At 52.3% G+C, this 14,356-nt stretch overlaps 1 protein-coding gene across 1 annotated transcript in view; it reads left to right on the top strand.

Moving 5' to 3' along the window:
• AJAP1 (adherens junctions associated protein 1) overlaps positions 1 to 9,073 on the top strand; it is a 36,629-nt gene extending 27,556 nt beyond the window's left edge. The window contains 2 exon segments of the mRNA XM_048967725.1: positions 491 to 620; positions 4,854 to 9,073. Coding sequence (XP_048823682.1) covers positions 491 to 563 — 73 coding nt within the window. The 3' untranslated portion in view covers positions 564 to 620; positions 4,854 to 9,073.
• Positions 9,074 to 14,356: the final 5,283 nt, after the last annotated feature.

Raw genomic sequence — 14,356 nt, 5'->3', positions numbered from 1 at the left:
TGTTGCATTTTTTGGTGCTTCCCGTCTTGGAAGGCACAGAATTGGGATTTTCAAACCATTTTGTTGTGTGTGTGTCAGTGTGGCCATGAACCCTGATGGGCTGATATGGGGTGGGCAAGTGCTGCTCCCCTGCCTCATCCACATGCTGGCAGCTCGATGCTCTCAGCCTTGAGGCGATGCTGTCTGGGCAGCCCCACACAGGCAGCGCACAGCCCCACATCCCACACGTAGCAGTGGTTCCACTGGGAGGGGATGCTGGGGATGTCCCCATAGGGTTGCTATGGGTTGGCTGAGTGTCCCCATGCCAACCCCCCAGCCGTGCTTCTTCCCCTGCTTTGCACCACCCCGGTTTCCCAGGCCAATGAGTGCCATCAAAGCATTGCTGTAGAGGTTTTGCTCTCCCTCTGATGAAGCTGATGTGCACAGCACCTCCACAGCTCGCTCGTGTTGCACACCAGCACATGCAAGCCCATTTTTCTGCTCGCTGCAGACCCTCTTCTTCTGATCGGCATCTTATTCCTGTGGCCTTTGTGTCTGAGAAATGGTTTGAAATCTCCTGCTGACTGGCCGAAGCCTGTTTTACTTCCTGGGCAGGGCAGACGCCGTCTGGCTGTTTCCTGGTAGGTACAGCTGCCCACATCCCAGCATGGTGGGGTCCCGGGGGGAGGTGGCTGTGTGCTGGGACTGGGGTGGGCTCCATTGGCTTTCCGTTCTGCTGTTGCATTGTTTGGGGATTGTTTTGAATGTTTGTTAGCCGGCTTGGGTTGCTTTCACCTACTTGTTCCCACGAAGGTGGCAAGAAAGCAATTAGGCTTCACTGTGTTCTGCATCACAGCAGGGCGGCCGTGCCAGCTCCAGCCCCACGCTCAGGTACATGAACCCGTCGGTCCCAAGCCCCTGCTGCAATGAATCATACATTCAGTGTAAATGAAACTTCCAGCCTCCCCTGGCTGCAGCTTGCTCGGAACAGCCCGTTAAACATCACGCTCGGCAACTGAACACAGCAATATAATGAGATTAGAATGGAAAGGAATAAAAAGTTAATGGTCCCAGGCAGTGCGTGGCTGGGGCAGGACACAGGGCTGAGCCCAGCCTTCTTGGAGGGCACTGCAACCAACAGAGCCTGGGAAAGCAGCTCCAGAGAGAGCCTTGAGCGCTTAGCATCCAAGTGAGTTCTTACACAGTGAGCATCTTGAGCTCCTGAGAGAGAGGGAACCTTCTGGGGTGAAGCCAGAGGGCTCTTAGTCCCCATCTGTTAATGTTCTCTCGTTGTTTGGCCAATTCAGCTGTTGTGGCCACAGAGGCAAAGCATGAAGGTGCCTAGCCACAAGGACTTGTGTTGGTGAGCAGGGAACAGCACAGAGCAGGTCTGAGAGAGGTTCTGCATTTGAATGCACGTCAGAAAGCCAGCAGCCATGGCATGCTGTACCCTTTGCTTTGTAGGCTTTGTAGGCTGTGAGAGCTGACCCTTGGCTTAAAATGATTTTAGAAGAAGCAAAACAGAAACCAACCCAATCCTACTGGACAGCTATGGTGCCTGGAGGAGAGTGGCTGCTGCCCGCTGCAGGAAACCTGTGCAATTCCCACTGCTGCTCCTCAGCATCCTGTGCAGTTCTGTGCCAAAGGCTGAGTCCCTGCTCATTTCAATGGATTTCTTTAAATAGTCCAAAGCTGCTCCATTACGCTTTATTAAATCCTTGAAATTCTCATTGACCTGTTTTCCTGGAATCCATAAAATTCATATCAATGCGCTCCGGAAAAATCTATCCAAATTTTACCCGAAGCGTTAGCCCTGTGATAGCATTTCAATTATTTATGAAGTTCTGTTGGGTTTCATTAATATCACCTAAATGAGATTGCTCCAAAACACGTCTCCTGCCCACACACGTGTGCCTGCACCGGGGCAGCTCTGTGTGCAGGTGTTTGCCTGTGGGCTGTCCCCTCTGTGATTGCTGTCTGGTCGCTGGGTTTTAGCCCCAGCAGCAGTGGAAGGATGCACTGGTGCTTGTGGGTTAGCTGCAGCTCTCCCTTCCAGCACATTTCTTGCAGTGTGTGTGCAAGGGATGGGCCTGAAACAGCCCATGAGCAGAGCACTGTGCAGTGCACAGCGATTGGAAACTGCACAATCCTTGGCACTGGGAGCACCTTCCTTTGGAAAGGCTCAGAGTACTTTGCAAGTATTAATTGGTGGCACTTCACAGCTCCTAGCTCTCTAATAAGCAAATTAGTGCCACCAAATGTGTACATTCAGAGCTCAAGGCGTGAGACATGATGTGACCAGGGACAAGGATGGTTGGGAGTGCAGAGAGGATGGGGAAACTGTGTGTAGATGAACACTGTGAGGTTGGGCATGAGATCTGTGGGGACCGTTGAGGTTGTGCTCAGTGTATGGGAGCTGAGCATCGCTGCTGGGTTGGCAGCTCAGTCACTGATGGGTGAGCTGGGCCACTTGGGTGGAAGGGACAGCACTGTGTAGGTGTAGGGTTGGCATGGTGTAGGTGTAGGGTTGGCACAATGTAGGTGTAGGGTTGGAATGGTGTAGGTGTAGGGTTGGAATAGTGTAGGTGTAGGGTTGGAATAGTGTAGGTGTAGCGTTGGCACAGTGTAGGTGTAGGGTTGGCACATTGTAGGTGTAGGGTTGGAATAGTGTAGGTGTAGGGTTGGCACAGTGTAGGTGTAGGGTTGGCATGGTGTAGGTGTAGGGTTGGCATGGTGTAGGTGTAGCGTTGGCACAGTGTAGGTGTAGGGTTGGCACAGTGTAGGTGTAGGGTTGGAATAGTGTAGGTGTAGGGTTGGAATGGTGTAGGTGTAGGGTTGGCATGGTGTAGGTGTAGGGTTGGAATAGTGTAGGTGTAGGGTTGGCACAGTGTAGGTGTAGGGTTGGAATAGTGTAGGTGTAGGGTTGGCACAGTGTAGGTGTAGGGTTGGCACAGTGTAGGTGTAGGGTTGGCACGGTGTAAGGGCAGTGTGGCACAGCCGGCTCCGGTTGCTGCAGGCAGCACTGAGCTTTTGTAAGACAAACTGGTGGAACTCATCTGCTTACATGGCAAGCAGATGCTGAAGTTGTTTCCTTAGGTCAGGTTCGTCCTCTGCCAGCACGAGCTGTTTGTGTGACACCGGAGCCGTCCCCGCTGCAGCGCTGGCCCTCTGAAGAGCAGAGAGCTGTGCCCATGGAGAACAGCTGCTGGAGTTTTCCAGCAGATTTCACCCGCCTGCTGCCAAACCCCTCCGGAGCGCTCGCTTGTAGATGAATGTCACACCTCTGCAACAGGCAGCACAGCAGCTATTTCTGCACTTCAGCAGCCCCGATCCGTTCTCGCAGGCCGGCACAGCTGCAGCAGCGATGTGGCCCGGGGCTGTTTTCTGTGCACAGTGAAGTGGTCAATTACAGCGTTGGCACTGGGAGCTGAGTGAGGAGTGCTGGGGGTTCATCTGCAGAGCCGCAGCCAGCAGGGCTGCTTTGTTGGGCTTCGCACCGGCCGCTGGGCTTCTGAAATCAAGTTTGGTCTTTTGCATTGTTCCTGTCCTTAATCCCACTCTCTTTGACTGAAAAACCGCATGGAATGAGATTATACAAAAATCTGTGAGGTTGATGGAGCACTGACCTACTTTGCACAAAGAGGCGATTTGGATACAATACAAATTGTACATCCTGCAACGCGTGCACGAAGTGGGATCCATCAGATGCTGCCACCTTCAGCGTCGGCGCAGGAGAAATGGGCATTTGAGAGTCTGAAATCTCCTCGGCGTGACAGTGCTGATCCGACCCCAGCTTTTTTCACAAGGCAGCCCACATGGCTGGAATTGTACGGTAATGCTGTGCTTTGTGCGCTGCCTTGTCCTCCTTCTGCCTGACAACAGCAAGTGGTTTGTATTAACATTAACAGATAATGAGTCATTGTAAAGATCGGGGCTTGTCTTCTGAGGAATAACAAGCATTCCCAGCACAGCCCCAGAACAAAAGCTTAAGGACTCGCTAGAATCTGCCCAGCTAATTAGTCGGAACGCCGGCATCCTTATTGGAGATGGTGCATGCTAGACGTCGTGCTTAAAAGTGATGTTGCATTGCAGAGTGCTGATCACCAGCTAGCCAGAGGTCACAGGGCATAGGACAGCACTTCTGCTGGCACGGGGCTGTCGATGGAGCTGCCCCATGTGCAGCAATCACAAGGCATGCAGGGCTGCAGTGCAACGCGTATCGACAGCCATAAAACCCCATATGCATAGAGTGGCCCCAGCACTGATGGGGACTAATTGTCTTCTGAAGGTTTAAAGATCACGCAGGGAGCAATCTGTCAGGGGATGGCAAATAAATAGCTTGAGAAGAACTTCAATAGGATCTCTGTTTTTGATGCTTAACCAATTTTCTATTGATTTCTTTAGGGCATTTAACTTTAGAAAATCTTGTTAGTACTCATCATCGCCTTCTCATCTGCCAGAGCACTCGATGCTCTTATCCTAAGTATGAAAAGCTCCAGAATGATCAGAAATAAATTACACTTCGGAAAGCAGGCCGAGAAGTGTGCAGTAAGGCACACCTAAGCTCCTTACTCACTCCTGCTCTTCACCCAAAGCATCACCTCTGCACCAGCACGGGTGGGACGCTGCATCCCAGTGTTGCACGTGGCAGGAGTGGGGCTGGGGGCTGGGTTGGACCAGGCAGGGCTGGGACCTGTCCCTGCATGGGGCTTGTGTGGTCAGCGGGGTGGGCACTGCAGGGCAGTGGGGCTGATCCTTAACCACGGCTGGTGGGCGACAGCAAATGTGACTGCAGCCTGAGAGAGCTGATGCACGGCTGGGTGCCTTTCCCTGTTGTGAACTTTAATCTTTCGTTCTCTTTTCGTTTTCCGCAGGATTCCATTGGTGAACCTGTAAAAAAAAAATTAAAAATAATGGGTTACCTGTCCCTACCATTTCTGTTTACCAGTAGGAGACTCAAAGAGCAGCGTTCTATGGGCCAAATATATTTTTATAAAAATGAACACGCCTGTAGGTAACTGCGTTTTTCCAAGAGTGCGTTTTTTGGGTTTTTTTTTGGAGAAGAGAAAAGCGTGCGAGCAAAGAATCCCACGAAGGAAGAGGAAACCGAGGAGAGCTGGAAGGAGCAGGACTGAGCAGCTGGACCTTGGGATACGGACTACGATTCTGAACCTGTGCCAATAATACCATTATGTGCCATGTACTGATGCAAAAGACTTCGTGAGAAGCAGAAGCTAAGTCAGTAACACGCAGAAATGCTACCGAGGACAGGGGAGGGGGCGTCTCTTCCGATGGGGTCATTGATTCCGGTCCACATGCATACATACATATGATATATATACAGAGAAAATATATACACACACAGAACACTTTTTTTGTACTGTAGCAATTTTTGAAGATCTTAAATACTCATTTTTAAAGAAAACGTCACGGGCTAAAAGTCTGATTTCTTTAACATGCATAATATGACCTAGTTAAAGCGATGTTTTCTACTCGGGCAGCTTGCCTTTCCAACCTAGATGTGTATATATAGATAGACATATACATATATATATGTGTGTGTGTATGTATAAGCATATATATGTATGTATACATATATAGATAGTTTTATTTTCATTCTGGAGATGCGTTTCCAGCGGTGGGGGCCTGGCAGGGCCGCGCTGGCAGTGGGTGCTCGCGCCGTGCAGCCGCGATGCGATGGGCTTGGAGAGCTTTGAAAGCGGGTCTGGAGCAAGAGCAGATTGGAAAAGGGGTTTTCCAGCTGTTTGCAGCCTGAGCATCGTGGGGATGGCACCGCAGGGGACAAAGTCAGGGTGCAGAGGGGTCTGCTGGCGTCCCATCATGAGATGCTTTCTGCTGTGCTGCTTCAGAGCGCAAAGGGCAGCGGAGTTCAGACCAAAGTCCTCCGGTTCTTTTTGTAACTCACCCCTTCCGAGTGTATGAACGTTTTTTTAGAGTTATCCAGATATGCATTCTGATCATCTGCTCAACCCTCAGCTCCATTTCTTTATTCTCTGTGTGTCGTTCCAAGAAAAGGCAACTCGGCCCTTCTGGCGCTGCGCATCACCCTGCACGCAGCCGCTTCGTTCCATAGCATTCTCTGTCCTTTTCTGATGGGATTTTGTATCCTGGAGAGTTTTCCCCCACCTTATGGAAGCTGCCCCAAGTAGAAGTCTTCCGTGCCAGAGGTGGATGTGAACTGAACATCCCTGGGGGGCACTGGCAGCGTTCCCTGTGGCTCTGGGGCAGCTGAGCAGCCTGCAGAGCTGGACGCAGGGTTATGTTGGGTCTGGAGGGTTTTGTTCCATGGCAGAGCCGGTTCCTTTTGCAGCAGGGTCTCTGCAGGGCTCCCTGCCCCTTTGTGTGTTGCTGATGCGAGCGGTGCAGCCCCTGCCAATGATCCTCGCTATCGCATCGCTTCAGTTTTCCTTCTTTGTCTCACTTCTCTGGCCCCGATCCGCTCCAGCTCTGCCATCGTGTTGTGCTTTACCCATCGATCTTTCTATTTATTTGTATCTACTGGCTGCACCAAGTCCTTCCCGTGGGTATTCAGTGTAATCTTGATAGCAGTTTGACATCATGAGATATATCTGAGTCCCTCGTTCCTGGCACCGGGAGCATCGTGGTGAGCTCCTTCCCTTAGGGAGCCACTGCTTGGAGCTCGGTCCGGTGGAGCCACAGGGAAGGGGATGTGTCTGCATGTCTGTATGTCAGGGAGCACAGTCAGACAGCTCCAACCCCAGGCAGGGCTCCATTGCCATGAGCTTCCCCCACTCTGCAGAAGGACATGGCCCGGCCACCCTGAGGCTGCTCAGCGCTGAGCCAGGAGACAAACGTAGATGCACAATCTTCCCTTATTTATAAGGACCAACAGCACTTGCACTTTATCAGAGAAATCCTCACATCCCTATGCATGCCAAGCACACCAAGAAAAGGAACAACTGCCAGCAGGAAGGAAAGGAAGGGAGGGAGGAGCAGAGCTGTGAATGTGGTGGTTTACCAGGCAGGACTCAGCATCCTGGTGCAATTTTGTAGTAAATAGAAATGAAACTATGTTTCTTTCGTTCCTTACTATTGATGAGAACCAAAAAAAAACACCAAAAAAACATGACATGAAAACCTGGAGCTGTATGTTCCCAGGGAGGTGGTGGAGTCTCCATCCCTGGAGATGCTCAAGAAGTACAGAGATGTGGCACTTGGGGACATGGTTTAGTGGGCATGGTAGAGGTGGGTTGGGGTTGGATTTGAGGATCTTAGAGGTCTGTTCCAACCTGAATGATTCTTTGGTTGCATGATTCCGTGTTAGTGGAGTAGACCTGTTGGGGAAACTTATTGCATGGGGGAAGAGCAAGAAGTGCAGTGTTTGCAGGCACGTTCTGATGAGCTGTGCCACGCCGTGGCCGCCCCATCCCACTGCTATCTGCTGCAGCAACAGATGACTGCTCTGCATGGATGCCTTCAGCCCTTTGCAGACAGCAGCTCTGCCCCGAGCTGGTGGTCATTGCTCCAAGTTCCACTGATGTGAGCCAGCCCAAAACTCATTCGTAATAACGGGGAGGCTCTGCAGATGCTGCTGCTGCCGCCGGGTGCTCAGATGTGCTGGAACTGCTTGCCCGAGCAGCCAGGGCTGGCTGCATTGCAAGGACATGTGCACATTTGGAGAATTAGGCCTTGAGAAAGGATTTTTCTTTTGTCATTCAGCAGCTGAGCCTGCTTTCCAGCCAAACAGCAGTGGGAAGCACTGCGCCTTTCCATGGAGCGCCGGGGCCGCGCCGTGCCGTGCTGTCGGGTTGTGCTTGGTGCAAGTGAACCGGCAGCTCGGAGGAAGAGCTGGGATGTTTGCTCTGCCATAAGCTTCCAGCCAACTTCTTTTCATTTCACTTTATGGGTTTCTTACTCCTTTAGTGGTTCTCAAGAAATATAACCCAGCTGCCAGATCCCCAGATGCGTAGCACTGCGTTTGTGTTTCGCTGTGGCTCTGCCCCGTTGCAGGGAATGGGAACAAGGCCCTTCCCCGTGCCCCCATGGGGGCTGGGGGGCCAGGTGCCCAGGTGGCTGCCCATATCTCAACACCCAGTTGTTTACCTTCATTCTGTCTTCCCAGCGAGAGAAATGGGCATCCCACTGCGGGTTTCATGGGAGCACCGCTGGGAAGGAGGCTCCCACAGCATTCTTGTGACTCAATTCATTTCCAGTGTGGGTAGGAATGTGGAGCAGTGACAGCGAAACAGGCGTAGCGATGACGAGAGCGCTGCAGAGATGGATTTCAGGTTACCTCTTCTCCATTGGCAGCTTGTTACAAAGGAAAGGTAATTCAGCTAAAACGGTAGTTAAATAGTAGATATTCTACACATATTATATATTTTGTAAAAAAAATAAAATAGAATAAAAATATATATGTAATAACTCAGCCCACCCATTCCAGGATGACTGCGGTTGGAATTTTTTCATTCAACCAGCTATAAAATCTGTACGTGAGTTTTTCAAAACCAGCAAGAAATCCCTTCTCCATCTCAGACATCTGTGGGTCCGCTTCGGTCTGCAGGTCTCACCCAACGCTTCTCACCCATTTTTAAGAATTATTCTCAGCATTTCTAGGGTACATTTTTAAACAGCGTCGTGAGTGGAGATATTTACTATGAGAAAAAGTATACGTTGCACAAAAATGTACACTAAGGGCACAGATTTCTGACCCAGATTCCTCTATTTTAGGTTCCGAGGGGTTTATTTTATTTTATTTTTTTGTGTTTGATAGGACATGTACAGCGGAGTTTACAGTTTATTTTTATTTTGCCAAAAAAAGAAAAACAACAAAAAAAAAAACATTTTCTAACATGAGACAGCTTTTACTTTGTAACCGGTTTTACATCACTGAATATTTCTTTTTTTTTTTTATTTCCTGGGAAAATTCTGTAACGTCAGGCGTCGATGCGCGGCGGTGCATCCATGGGGACACGGCCTGGGGCACGCAGCCCAGCCCTGCTGATGTGTACAGAGGCTGCGGCTGATGGACGGACAGATGGACAGGCAGGCAGACAGACAGATGGACCGGCGGACAGACAGGCAGACAAACGGACAGATAGGCGGACAGATGGGCCGATGGACAGGCAGACGGATGGACAAACAGGCAAACTGACAGGCAGACAGGCAGACGGATGGATAGGCGGACAAACAGATGGACAGACAGGCAGACAGATGGACCAGCGGATAGACAGGCAGACAAATGGACAGATAGGCAGACAGACAAGCTGATGGGCAGGCAGACAGATGGACAAACAGGCAAACTGACAGGCAGACAGGCAGACGGACAGGCGGACAAACAGATGGACAGACAGGCAGACAGGTGGACAGGGAGATGGACAGGCAGACAGATGGACCGGCGGATAGACAGGCAGACAAACGGACAGATAGACGAGCTGATGGACAGGCAGACGGATGGACAAACAGGCAAACTGACAGGCAGACAGGCAGACGGATGGATAGGCAGACAGACAGGCAGACAGGTGGACAGGGAGACGGACAGGCAGACAGATGGACCGGCAGATAGACAGGCAGACAAACGGACAGATAGGCGGACAGACGGGCCGATGGACAGGCAGACGGATGGACAAACAGGCAAACTGACAGGCAGACAGATGGACAGACGTGGACAGGCGGACAAACAGATGGACAGACAGGCAGACAGGTGGACAGGGAGACGGACAGGCAGACAGGTGGACAGACAGGTGAACAGACAGGCAGACAAACAGGTGGACAGATGGACAGGCAGGCGGATGGACGGACTGACAGATGGACAGGCAGACAGACAGCTGGGCACGGCAGCCCCGTGGCTCTGGGCAGCCTTGGCACTCCGTGTGCCCGGGGCTGGGCTGCCCTCGGCCGGCTGTGGTTCCACACAGGTGAATATTTTATTCCGGAGCGGTTTGGTTTTTTTTTTAATTTGTCTCTGTACTTCGAAGCTGTGTATTTGGAAGCACTGTAAATGCGACCCTATACCGATTTCCCTGTGTATATTTAGTACTCTGATGTTGCTATTAAAACTGATATGAGAACCGCGCGCCGGCTCGTGACTCGCTTCCTCTGTGCTCCCATCTGGGGTTACAGGGCAGGAGGCACCCGGAGCATCCCCAGCTCACTGTGCCAGCCCAAGACCCCCCAGCAGAGGCAGAACCCCATGGAATCATTGGGTTTCATGGGGACTCGTGGGTTCTCTCACCCCAACGTGGGGATGGCGCGGCCGGGATCCTCCAGCACCGTCTGTCCTGGAAAGGGGAAGAACCCAGTGCAGCTTTGAAGCAGGGATGGCTGCTGGTTTCATCTGCTGGGGGTGCTGAACCCTTCCTGCAGCAGTGAGCTGCTCGTTCCCAGCCCAACGCTGTCTTGTGTGGGAAAATATATGGGAAAAGAGAGAGGGACAAAGTGAGATGCTCTTCTTTTTAGGGTCAAATTGCCATCTTAAATCACCGTGACAGTGTGTACAAGCCAACGGAATGCGAATGGCCCCGGTGCTGCGCAGATCAGTGGGGAACTCCGTCGGTTTCCAAACACACGTGGGATTTCAGGGCAATGAAATACAGCGTTGGGATCTCATTCCTTTCCCCGCTATTCATCACAGCTGGAAAAGTGCTCACCGGCCCCAACTGCCGGAACAAAGGAGAAATATTGTGCTGAGCCACGCAGCCCGGAGCTGGGGCCGAGGAGCAGCCCAGGAGCCACGCAGGTCTCCCATGGGCAGCAGTGCCACGCAGGAGGGCTGGTCTGGGGCTTCGTGCGCTGGATCGCTGCCCATGAGGAGCAGCGAGCAGAGCTGAGTCAGCCAGCAGCAGGGTGAGACTGCAGAACGGGACGGGAAACAACACGCCATCATCACCACACGCTGATGCCGCAGCGCACAGCTCTGTTAAAAAGCAGGACTAAGCGTTATCCAAGTTTAATGATTGTAATTATACCGGGGCGAAGTAATTACTGGGGATATTTTAAGCATCAATCAACACGCTATTTTGAAGAACGGATCCCTGATTTCTCCAGGGCTAGGTGGTAAGCATCAGCTCACAACAATGCTCCTCCAGAAAGAGGAACCGACCAAGCAACTGTGTCAAGATGTGGGTGCAGGTTCTTAAGAGCAAATTCAGTCGTTTGGGTTTTTTTTGGTGAAGGGGCAAAAGGACCCCAACCAAGGGGACCCAGTGGTGCCCCAATGGAGCCAGACTGCAGGCTGCAGGCTGCAAGCAGGACATCGGCATGGCAGTAGCAGTACCCCCACTGCAGGGCTCTGAGGTTGGCAGGGGGGATTGAGGCTGGGTCAGGGTGACAGTGGTTCCTGTGGCTCCCTGGCTGGATGTAACACACTGTCTGCATCATTGTCCTTGATGGATCATTCTTAAATCACCCAGGACAGGCTTCAGGGCCCAGCACTGAAGCGATAGAAGGCACTTCAGTCCAATAAATGGTGGAAATGTGCTATGCTGAGTGCTGTTCCTTATTAAAAGTTTAGATGTGTCACACGAGCTGACTGCTCTCCCAGCCAAGACCTGCATGTTTCACACTGCTTTGAGGTGCTGTGAGGTCCCTGTGGGCTCAGGGCACTGCAGCATCCTGAGGGTGGGTGGCTCTGAGCAGCCCCTGCTCCTGTGCTGTGCCCTGGAGCTGCAGCTTTGGCATTCAGAAACATCCAGGTACACCCAATAAATAACGAGTGCGGAGAGATTGGTTTATTACTGCAAGGCAATTTGTGGTAATAAGAGGTTTGGAGCAGCAAAGCCTCTCAGCGGAGAGCTGAATTATGGCAGGAAGGCATTGGGAAGGAAGAGCTTGGATCTGCGGTGTGCAGGAGGATGCAGAATGTGCTGGCAGCACTGGGCTCCAGGGTGGGGAGGCCAGGAGGGCTGCCTCCAAAACCCCATTGCTCCCCATGTGCAGACAGGGAGAGGCTCCTTGCTGAGGGGCTGAGAAATGGAGCTGGGGAGCGGAAGCAGAGTGTGAGGGCTGCCACGGCGAGGTTAGATCTTGTCTGGGTTTTATTGGCACTGCTCTGATCCGATCCCCGGGGCTCTCAGACCTTCCTCGCTTCTGCCAGGAATGACAAGTCAATATATTTTTAATAAACTCACCTGATTGAAATCCTCGCCGTTCCCGTAGCTCTGTTCATACTCCAAGCATGATATTAACTGAGAACTCACATTTATCTTAGTTCCTTGTCAGACCCAAACGCTGCTGGAGTTCCTGCAGGGTTGTTATTATCCTCCTCGTGCTGATGCCGAAGATGGCAGGATGTGGGCTGACAGTTGCACAGGGGAGCGGTGCAGGGCTGCAGCGGGGGTCTGGGGGTCTGTGGGAAACTGGAGGCTGCTCATCCCATCTTTACCTTCAGAGTGAGAGGCAGCTGCTCCACGCTTCCCTTGGAGCCTCCTGTCCACCCTGCCATGGCTCAGGGCCTTGGGCAGACCCAGCCTGGCACTGCCTTCCCCCGCTGCTCGGAGCTCGTGGGGCTGCCAGCGTTCTGCCCTCAGTCTGCACAAAAGCACAGCTTGACATTTATTTTTCCTTATCTCTTTCTCTGTCGTATTTTCCTTCCTCTTGCTTCAGACTCTGTGCTGACACCCAGACCAGCAGCTACAAACGCAGCAGCGGATCGCAGCCAACTCCATTTGTAAAATGGTTTTGTGAAGCCATGAGAAAAGCAATATTCGTGTAACAGCCCATCAACCTGTACATTGAAGCAATTAGCCGCGACCACAGTCCCTGATAAAGAAGAGCCCCATGTTGGCCAATTTGCTTTTGATCAGCCCAGAGAGGTGCTCAGGGAGCATCCTGCAACCCGCAGCACGCAGCCACTCAGGCTTTGCACTGGGATTTTTGCACTGTTGCTCACCCAGAGCTTTTCGGGAGGTGGATCTGGTGGGGATGGGTATCAGCAGCCTGGCCCCATTGCTTGGTGATGATGAGAGCCCTGCTCCCTGCCTGCTGGCAGCGTGTGTTCAGCTGCACTGCTGCATCCCACCGACCCTGCGCATGGCACAGGCTGAAAAGCAAGAGCCAGAGATACATTGAAAATACAAACTCAACCTTTCCCCTCAGGACAGGCAAGTTCCCACGCTGTCTGTCGTAATTGATTCCCCAACCTCCTCTCCTCCATCAGAGGGCAGCGACCGGGTGAGGGACCCAACACCTCTGCCGAGGTGTGAACCAGCAGGGGATGGAGCAGCAGAGAGGCACAGAGAATCATCTGCTGAGTCCATTGCTGAGCAATTCTCCCCTTTCGAGCCAGGTGAGAAAAGCTGTGTGTGGTTCTTTCTGCGCTACCCACTGTGCCTAAGAAGACTGGCACGTGGTGCAGGCCCTACAGAGCAAGCCAGGTCCCAGGGAGACAACACACAGAGATCCTGTGCTGTGGGGAATCACAGCCCTGTGGCAGCCCAAGCACGCAGCACCGGGGCTTGGGAACATCCTTTCTTTGGGGCCATGGGAAGCCAGCAGGCAGCAGCGACTCGTGGGTGGCAGTGAACCAAAAGGCTTCAGCGCATCTCACGGGTCACAAAGAGGAAGGACAAAAGGCCAAAAAGATGTGCCTTTTGCTGGAGACCGTCTGATGGTGTTTGTAACCCTCTGAATTGACTTGGAACAGTTTGCTCTCCAAGTTGCGCCGGGGGATAGAAAAGCACATTGTCAACTTGGGCTGAGTTTCAGGACTTGCAGAATGGAGAGGAAGCAAAGGTTCACCAGATCCATGATTTTCACTCCCAGGACACAAGTGGGGCTGACTGCAAGGAGGGACAATTCCCAAGGAAGTGGGGATGTGGGAACTGTGCCCCTGAGCAGAGAAACGTGGTGAGGGGAAGGAGGTGGGGAAGGGAAGGAGGGGCGGCAGGAACAGAACCGAACGGGCATTTCTCAACTTAAACAAAGTTTGGAAGAGCTATTAAAGCAGGAGATCAGTGAAGGGGGAAATTGAAATGTTAGGGGATGGAATGGAAAATTAGGCACAGATAATGGCGTAATAGCACCGGAGTTTGAAGTGCCCTCAGATAATTTGTCGGGAAGAGCTGTAAAACACTCCTGTGTGAGGCTGTGCCTGTTCTGGTCACCCCTGGGCAGTGATGTGATGGGCACAGTGACCTGGGGCTGTGGGTGCTGTCACCGCTCCCAGGTGTCACCCATCACTGTGACCATCCCACAGCGTGAGCCATGGTGCCCCTCTCAGCTCTGCCAGGCAGTGCGGGCTCCAAGCACGGATAATTCTGGCAGTGGGGACCGGGATGTGCCAGGCTGTGCTCAGCATTGCCTGGCAGCTGCAGGGATTAGAGCTCAGTCGAGAGATTGCGCTGGGGATGTGAGAAGGTGCTTTGAAATTAGTCAGAGTCCAATGCCTTTTGATCTA

This window comes from Lagopus muta, chromosome 21, assembly GCF_023343835.1.
Source record: "Lagopus muta isolate bLagMut1 chromosome 21, bLagMut1 primary, whole genome shotgun sequence".
Classification (NCBI taxonomy): Eukaryota; Metazoa; Chordata; class Aves; order Galliformes; family Phasianidae; genus Lagopus; species Lagopus muta.
The sequence above is the reverse complement of the archived record's forward strand: the minus strand, read 5'-3'. Positions and strand labels throughout refer to the sequence as shown.